Here is a 9182-nt window from a genome sequence, read left to right as displayed (position 1 = left end):
ACATTATTAACAATGTTACAATGGTCCTTAATTTTTAAGGAGTATTTTAACTGGTGACTGCTATGTTACTAGTTAATGAATGACATTTATAAATAAAATGTGGGTTCATTGAGGTTTTTGTCTGTTTTTTAAAATTTCAATCAATTGACTTTTTTATGTTATGAAGTCTAAATCAGAGAATAATTTTGAAAACTTTTTTTTTTTTTTTTTTTTTTTTTTTTTTTTTTTTTGTAATGTCTTAAGGATAAGAAAAACTTGACATGTTAGAAATATTACAAATTTGTGATATCTGAATGAGGTAAATTCTGACTTTTTCCTAACTTTTCAAGGGAAGATAGTTAAAAATGATATGTTACAAAGAATAGATTGTTCTTTTCCTTTACAGTATGGTTGGGAAATGAATCTTCCATATTTCTTCCTGAGTATCATGTCTCTTGTGAGTTTTTCTAGGCATGTTAGTCACAAAACATCACCTACAGCTATCACAGGTATTAGCTACATTTACAGCAAGAAGTTCAGCCACTACCAAAGACTATAGAGGAGTTAAGGCACATCCTTGTTTTATCCCTGGATGATATACCAAACATTTACAAAAGAACAGTTAGACTAGCCTCATAAATACATCATGGTAATGGGATATGGCAAATCCTGCATGTCCTGCTTGGTTTGGACATGCATTTCTTAGAGAGTCATTAATTATCTTATTTATTTTTTAATATTGCTATTATTCTGAATTGCTTAGTAGTCTTAAATCAAAAATTGGAGTCTATTTTTCTGTGTTCTCCTTCATTGTTGTTGGTCAAACTATATTGTTTATATAGACAGGTGTAGAAATATTTATATATAAGAGAAATACTGTGCAAAAATGAGAGAAAATAACTATGAATTGGTTACAGCCTTTTCTTTTTCATGGTTTTAGCTCCTAACTCCACAAAAATAACAACTCTTCTATTAACAGGATAATAAAATTTGACACAGTCCAGAATTTTTCTTTGCAGATAGTCAGCTTCAGCCAGTGTGCTTACATGTAAAATGATGGGCAAATTGGGTCCTGACCTCTTAATAATAATTCCTTTCTCATTTGCATGGAGTTGTAGACAAATATACTCCTATGCAGATTGGTTTATGTTAATAACATTGGAGAGTTTGGATTAAATGAATATGAGTAGATTTAATGCATTAACAGTTTGGGGATGACCTGAAATTCCATTATTTCATGTTTTTAAAATTATAAAGTGAAATGTCAAATCTGATATATCTCTGAAAAAAAAAAAAAAACATTTAGGTAGCAAGGTGGTTACAATTTATCTAAGTCAAAATATTAAATAAATATGCATGAATATATAATCTCCCTTGTACATTGCTTTGCTTTGCTTTGTTCAATGACTCCTAAGATCAAACATAGCACAAATTTAAAGGTGAAACTTGTTGGTAGGTAGAAGTCATTCTCATAAGAAAGAATTATGAACAATGCATCAGGACAAGAGGCACAAACAGGAACACAAGGGGTTCCATCTAAACAAGAAAGAGTATTTCTATATTGCATGGGTGCCAAGCACTGTCACAAGTTGCCCAGAGAGGTTATGGTGTCTACATCCTTGCAGATCTGCAAAAGCCGCATTCCCTAGGAAAGACCCCACGCTGAAGTAGGGGAAGGGCATGAGGAGGAAGGACAAGCAGACAAATCCTGATGGACTGACAACAACCCCCACTCCCCATCCTCTTGCACCACTCAGCATGGGGAGGACCTTGAAGAACTGGGAGTGAGGTTGAGCCTGGGAAGAGGGTTGTGGGAAGCTGTTTCCAGTGCAAATTTGTTGATATTGTTGTTTTTCTTGTTTGTCTCGCACAGGATTCTCCTCAAGAAACTGGCTGCTCGTGGCTTGGACTGGCATATGCTTCATTGGGTTAAAAACTGGCTGGATAGCCAGGCCCAAAGAGTCGTGGTAAATGGAGTCAAGTCCAGTTGGAGGCCGGTCACTAGTGGCGTTCCCCAGGGCTTGGTGCTGGGGCCGGTCCTCTTTAATATCTTCATCAATGAACTGGATGAGGGAATTGAGTGCACCCTCAGTAAGTTTGCAGATGACACCAAGCTATGCACATGTGTCGATCTGCTCGAGGGTAGGAAGGCTCTGCAGGAAGATCTGGATAGGCTGCACCGATGGGCTGAGGTCAGCTGCATGAAGTTCAACGAGGCCAAGTGCCGGGTCCTCCACCTGGGGTGCAATAACCCTAAGCAGAGCTCCAGGCTGGGAGATGAGTGGTTGGAGAGCTGCCTGGCAGAGAAGGACCTGGGAGTGATGGTGGACAGTTGGCTGAATATGGGCCAGCAGTGTGCTCAGGTGGCCAAGAAGGCCAATGGCATCCTGGCTTATATCAGAAACAGTGTGACCAGCAGGGCTAGGGAGGTGATCGTCCCCCTGTACTCAGCTCTGGTGAGGCCACACCTCGAGTACTGTGTTCAGTTTTGGGCCCCTCGCTACAAGAAGGACATCGAGGTGCTTGAGCGGGTCCAGAGAAGGGCGACGAAGCTGGTGAGGGGCCTGGAGAACAAGTCCTACGAGGAGCAGCTGAGGGAGCTGGGCTTGTTCAGCCTGGAGAAAAGGAGGCTCAGGGGTGACCTTATCGCTCTCTACAGATACCTTAAAGGAGGCTGTAGCGAGGTGGGGGTTGGCCTGTTCTCCCACGTGCCTGGTGACAGGACGAGGGGGAATGGGCTAAAGTTGCGCCAGGGGAGTTTTAGGTTAGATGTTAGGAAGAACTTCTTTACCGAAAAGGTTGTTAGGCACTGGAACAAGCTGCCCAGGGAAGTGGTGGAGTCACCATCCCTGGAAGTCTTTAAAAGACATTTAGATGTAGAGCTTAGGGATATGGTTTAGTGGGGACTGTTAGCGTTAGGTCAGAGGTTGGACTTAATGATCTTGAGGTCTCTTCCAACCTAGAAAATTCTGTGAATTCTGTTTGCCTGTTTGTTTGTTTTCCCCCATTCTCACTGCCGTGCTCTGTTAACAAGTGGCTATAAGTTACATGAATCTTCCCCAAGCTGAGCCTCATTTGCCCAGTATGGTAACTGGTGAGCGACCTTCATGTCCTTACGCCAAACAAGGTCAATCCACCATGGGAAGAGAAGGGAAGTGAGGTCTTGGTGGTGCTTGCTTGTGCTGCAAGCCCATGGACCCCCAGGCAGGACGGCACAAGTGCTGCTGCAGGAGGCCAAGCTCTGCGTGGTCAGGTGCCCTGGCTGACGCACCACAGGGTCTGGACAACTGCACTCTCAGGGCTTCTCCCCCTGCACTTGCACAGCCTTCTCTGCCCTCATTTGTCCTGCCTGGGGCCTGGACCTGAGCGCTCTGAGTATATTGTGCCCCAGAGCCCTCTGCAGGACCCTCTGCTCCTGCAGGGAACCTCTTTCTTTTCTTGAGCATCGTGGGGCCTGGCCCTATTGAATTTGGGGGCCTCTTTGCACGTCTTGAGTTGGGTTCTTTGCTCTTGCTGTACCTCTTTCCCCTGACTTGGGTCCTACCACTCCTGGCACCACGGTTTTGCAGGTATTCCTTTGCCTGAATCAAGTGCCACAGCACTTGGCCGTCTGCTCTTGCAGGGCTCCAGAGGCCTGATCCAAGGTGCTGGATCCAGTACAGTACACTGCTGCTTTGGGCACCAAGAGTTGCTAGAGGGTCCTCCAGTGAGATCCAGGTCCCAATGGCAGAGCCACATCGGACCCTGCAGCAGGACCATGGGGAAAAGATACACAGCAGGAACCTGGGGAAAAGCTGAGCTGGGTGAAGCTCTGCAGCCAATGGACCCTCTGAAACAGGTACTTCTGGAATGTCTTGCATATTTGGAAATCTTTGCTGGATTTCACACGGGCAATGCTGTATCTTCCTGGACTTCCCCAGGAGTCCATCCCTTCATGAGCTTGTGACATTTGTGCCCTGGGTTAGGCCCATGCAGGTTTCAAAAACCTCCAAGCTCTGGGATACCAATAACTTGCTGGGCAAACCATTCAGGTGTTTTGTGAGCCTCACAGAAATTTTGGTATTTCCTGATCTCCAGCCTGAACCTCCCCAGTCCCAGCTGATGCTGCTTTTCTCTGCTCCTGTTGCCAGGCACTGCTGGGAAGAGCCTGTCCCCATCCCTGTCATCGTTTCTCCCAGGCACTAGGCAGTGCTGTCAGGTGCCCCTAAGCCTCCTCTGGTCCATGCTGAGCCAGCCCCAGCTGCACGCACCCTCCTCACAGGGCAAGTGCTCCAGCCCCACCGCACCAGTGCTCTCCCCTGAACCCCTCTGGCATGTTGATATCTCTCCCACCCGGGACCCCAAGGAGGACAAGTGCTGAGCAGAGCAGATGACCCCAGAGAGGGGTGAAAGAAGGGAGAAAAACACTGAGAACAAGTCAAGGGCTGACTTTGGCTTGGTGTGGGAAGAAGCAGGGCAACTCAGAGAACTGGCCAGCAGAGCTGGAGGGTGGGGAGAGCTTGTGGGACTGTGTGGTGCTGCCTCAAAGGCAGGCGTGAGGTTTTATTGACTGGACACTGTCGTTGAATGGACTTGGAGATGTCTGCCGTGGCCAGGGTGATCTGCTGGTGCCCTGGGGAGACACGGCCAAGGCTGCAGACTGGTGGAGAACACCGATGCCGAGAAGAAGACAACCACTTTGTGGGGCAGAGTGGTAATGACATTGCGCTAGACACAGACAGGCAGGTGCCGGGGCCAGAGCCCTGCCAGAGCGAGCCCATTGTGATGGCTCCGAGCGATGCACTGTGAGAGCCGTGAGCGACGCATTGTGACAGCGTGGCCCTGGCTGCTCATATGCGGGCGCAGAGTCCCAGCGCGCCGGCTAGTGCCCGCACTCCGGCTGAGCGGTTACGTGAGGTCTGGAGTGAGGAGCGAGGTTGGCCTTGGTGCTGGTGTCGTGCCCTGGGAGTTGCTGCAGTAGCTCTCAGTGCCCTTCCCAGAGCCATCGGAGCTTCTTCCGCGGCCCTGCGTCGTTCGGGCCGTCGGGAGACCCAGGACGAGCGCTCAGAGCAGCAGAGGTGAGTGCGCTGGGGACACCTTGCCCTGGGCCCTGGGCAGCTGGAAGGGTTTCCTCCTTGAGGGAGCTGCACAGCTCTTGCAGCTGGCCCCGGCTCGGCCCATGCCCATGGCCTCTTTTCTGCCTTTTGCAGCGTGACTCCTGCTGCTGCAGCGCCGGTGAGAGGGAGCGGCTCGTCATCGCCACTTCTCCCCAGCTCACCTCAGCAGGTGGAGAGCATGGCCACGGAGCTGGACGCCCGCTGTCCCATCTGTCTGGACAGCCAGGTGAACCCCAGCTACGTGCTGCCATGCCTCCACCGCTTCTGCTTCGCCTGCATCCAGCGGTGGGCTGAGAGCAAGCCCGAGTGCCCCCTCTGCAAGCGCAGGGTGAGCTCCATCGTGCACTCGGTGCGGGCGGACAACAGCTTCAAGGAGCTCGTCATCCCACCACCTGCGGAGGCACCGCTCGGCGCCCAGCAGGCAGACGCAGCTCCTGCCCAGCCAGCTGCCCGACCAGAGGCTGCAGGACCAGTGCCCGCAGCCTCTGTGGGCGGCCTCCACCCCTTCGCCTGGGCATCCCTCTTCCGGCTCTACCCTGCAGTGCTCCAGCCCCTGCTGCCCTGGCTGCGCCACGAGCTGGGGCAGCTCCTCGGGGATGACGGCAGGGCAGCCTCAGAAGCGCAGCGCAACGTCATCTCAGGGCTGCGCTTCTTTGGCCTGGACGAGGGGGCCCTCGCCCTGCTGCTCAGGACCTCCCTGGGCAGGCAGACGGCCGGCTTCGTGCAGCGGCTCCTTGCCGCTGCCGTGCAGCGCTGCAGCGGGGAGGCCCGAAACATCCTGGGCCTGGGGGCCTCCCCAGCTGCCGCAGGACAGGAGGGCAGCCCTGCAGCAGTCCCCAGCCACGCTGCCGCATCGCTGGGGACACCAGCAGCCGGCCCAGAGAGCTCCGAGGGAACCAACGCACAGGAGCTCTCTGGGACCTCAACCGCTGCCCTCCGCCGGGGACCCAGCCGCCGTCCATCCAGCCCGGTTCCTGAGCCTCGAAACCAACAAGCGGCAGCAGAGGAGCCGGAGGAGGCCGCGGCCGGTCCCTCCACTGCCGGCCAGGGTGGGGACCAAAGACGCAGGGGGCCCCGGCGAGCTGCCAAGAGGAGGGCCCCCACTTCCCAGGACTCTGCCCCACCCGCAAAGAGGCCACCCCGCCGGCGACACTAGGACAGTGCCCCAGGAGCTGGCCTAGCTGGGGCTGGGCCAGCACATGGGGCACACGCCGGCAACCAGGGGGAACAGGAGGGCTTGCAGCAGTCTAAGGCTTTTAGACAGCAAATAAAGCCATGAAAACTGCAGAAAACGTCTCAGTATTTGTGACAAGACAGTTGGTGTCTCTGTCCCTACCCTCGCTGCTTTCTCCCCCTTTGCCTCCTGATGTTCCCACCGCTTCCTCGTGTGTCTGCTGGACCCGAAGGCCATTGGCTTCAGACAGGTGGCAGAAGGATACGTCGATGCAGCCCTTCGCAGGGCCGGCTAGGGTGTTGGTGCTGAGTGTTTTTCCCCACGAACAAGGCACTACTGAGCTGCTCCCCCCAAAAACGCATGCTGCCCATTTGCAGGCCTGCACGTCTGCAGCTGCTCGGTGTGCAGACAAGGCAGGAACCCCAAGAAGCTCAACGAGGTGAAGGGCAAAGTCCTGCAGCTGAGCAAGAACGGCCCCAGGAAGCAGCACTCGCTGGGAGCTGTCCAGCTGGGGAGAAGGGCTTTGCTGGGAAGGATCTGGGGTCCTGCTGGACACCACCTTGGAACCATAGGATCGCAGAATGGGTTGGGTTGGAAGGGTCCCTCACGAGCACCCAGTCACACTACCCCTCCCACCATGCCCCGCCATGGCCACGAACACCAGCGCGGCATTGCTAGTCGGTTGAGGGAAGTGATTGTCCGTCTACACTCTGCGCTGGTGTGGCCTCAACTTGAGCACTGTGAGCAGTTTGGAGCACCTCAGTACAAAAAGGGTGTGAAACTATTGGAGAGTGTGCAGAGAAGGGCCACTAAGATGGAGAAGGGCCTAGAGGGAAAGACATACAAGGAACGGCTGAGGTCACTAAGCCTGTTCAGCCTGCAACTTCCAGCAAAGCAGGGCGCATCATGCCTAACGCTTTCTTGCGAAGACAAATGCCATCACTTCAGATGCCCTGCCCTTCCTTCCTCCTTCTTTTCCCCAGCTTTTACTGCTGAGCACGGCACCATATGGTATCATAGAATCATAGAAGACACCCAGGTCAAGGGTGGCAAAGATCATACAATCATTAAGCTTGGAAAAGTCCTCTAGATCATCTGGTCCAACCACCACCCTAGCACCAATATCACCCACTAAACCATGTCCCTAAGTTCCAGGTCCAACCTTTCCTTAAACACAGCCATGGACAATGACTCCACCACCTCCCTGAGCAACACATTCCAATGCCTAACTACTCTACAGGAGAAGAAATATCTCTCAATTGCCATCCTGAAATGCCCCTGGCCATTCCCTCCAGTCCTATCACTAGTTGTCTGTGACAAGAGGCTGACCCCCTGATCGCCACCCCTTCCTTTCAGGTAGCTGTAGAGAGCAGTGAGGTCTCCCCCGAGCCTCCTCTTCTCCAGACTAAACAACCCCAGTTCCCTCAGCCGCTCCTCACAGGACTTGTGCTCCAGGCCTTTCACCAGCTTCATAGCCCTTCTCTGGACATGCTCCAGGGCCTTGATGTCTTTCTTGTACTGAGGGACACGGGACTGAGCACAGTGCTCGAGGTGCAGCCTCACCAGAGCAGAGCACAGGGGGACGATCACCTCCCTGCTCCTGCTGGCTGCACGATTCCTGATACAAGCCGGGATACCGTTGGCCTTCTTGGCCACCTGGGCACGCTGCCAGCTCATGGTCAGGTGAGCGTCGATCAACATCCCCAGGTCCTTTTCCTCTGCACAGCTTTCCAGCCACTCTGTCCCAAGCCTGTAGCGGTGCATAGCCTCGTTGTGGCTGAAGTGCAGGACCTGGCACTCAGCTGTGCTGAACCTCCTCCCACTGGCCTCTGCCCACCAATGCAGCCTGTCCAGGTCCCTCTGCAGGGCCTTCCTACCCCCCGGCAGATCGACACTTTCCCCCACCTTGGTGTCATCTGCCGACTTGCTGAGGGATCACTCCATTCCCTCATCCAAATCATCAATAAAGACATTAAAGAGGATGGGCCCCAACACTGACTCCTGGGGAACACCACTGGTGAGCAGCCTCCAGCTGGTTCTCACTCCATTCACCACCACTCGCTGGGCCCAGACGGCAAGCCAGTTTTCAACCCAGCAAAGAGTGCACCTGTCCAAGCCATGGGCTGCCAGCTTCTCCACGAGAATACTGTGGGAAAGCATATCAAAGGCTTTGCTGAAGTCTAGGTCGACTATGTCAACAGCCTTTCCCTCATCCGCTAGGCAGGTGGCCCGGTCAGAGAAGGAGATGGGGTTGGTCAGGCAGGACTTGGCTTTCATGATGCCGTGCTGACTGGGCCTGATTCTGCGGTTGTTTTGCACATGCTGTGCGATTGCCTTCAAGATGACCTGTCCCACCTCCTTTCCTGGCACCGAGGTCAGGCTGACAAGCCTGTAGTTCCCCGGGTCCTCCTTATGACCCTTCCTAGAGATGGGCGTCACGTTAGCAAGCCTCAGGTCATCTGGGACTTCTGCGGATGACCACGACCGCTGAGAGATGCTGGAAAGTGGCTCAGCAATCACATCCACTGGTTCCCTCAGCACCCTCGGGTGGATTCCACCTGGCCCCATGGGCTTGTGACAGTCCCGGGGGAGCTGCAGGTCTCCCCCTGAGAGCTGGACTGTTTCCCCCTGAACTGCGAAGGGTTTCTTCTGCTCGCCATCCCAGACTTCCAGGTCGGGAGGCTGAGTACGCCAAGGATAAGTGGTCTGACTAGGAAAGACAGATGTCAAGAAGGCATTCAGAACCTCAGCCTTTTCCATATGCTCAGTAGTCCTGTTCCCCCGAGTCCAATAAAGGATGGAGATTCTCCTTGGCCCTCCTCATACTGTAAATATATCGGGAAAAACCTTTTTTGTTATCATTTACCATAGCGGCCAGGTTGAGCTCATGTTTGACTGTAGCCTTTCTGATTTTCTCTCTGCATACGCTAGCA

At 53.1% G+C, this 9182-nt stretch overlaps 1 protein-coding gene across 1 annotated transcript; it reads left to right on the top strand.

The window, feature by feature from the left end:
• Nucleotides 1-4718: 4718 nt before the first annotated feature.
• LOC140000762 (uncharacterized) lies at nucleotides 4719-6288 on the top strand. The gene is made up of 2 exons (XM_072031501.1): nucleotides 4719-5036; nucleotides 5169-6288. The coding sequence occupies exons 1-2, from the start codon at nucleotides 4813-4815 to the stop codon at nucleotides 6229-6231; spliced, it is 1287 nt and encodes a 428-aa protein (XP_071887602.1). The 5' UTR covers nucleotides 4719-4812; the 3' UTR covers nucleotides 6232-6288.
• Nucleotides 6289-9182: the final 2894 nt, after the last annotated feature.

The sequence above is a fragment of the Anas platyrhynchos genome, chromosome Z, assembly GCF_047663525.1.
Source record: "Anas platyrhynchos isolate ZD024472 breed Pekin duck chromosome Z, IASCAAS_PekinDuck_T2T, whole genome shotgun sequence".
In the NCBI taxonomy this organism is placed as follows: domain Eukaryota; kingdom Metazoa; phylum Chordata; class Aves; order Anseriformes; family Anatidae; genus Anas; species Anas platyrhynchos.
Note: the sequence above shows the minus strand (reverse complement) of the source record. Positions and strands in the feature narration are given on the sequence as shown.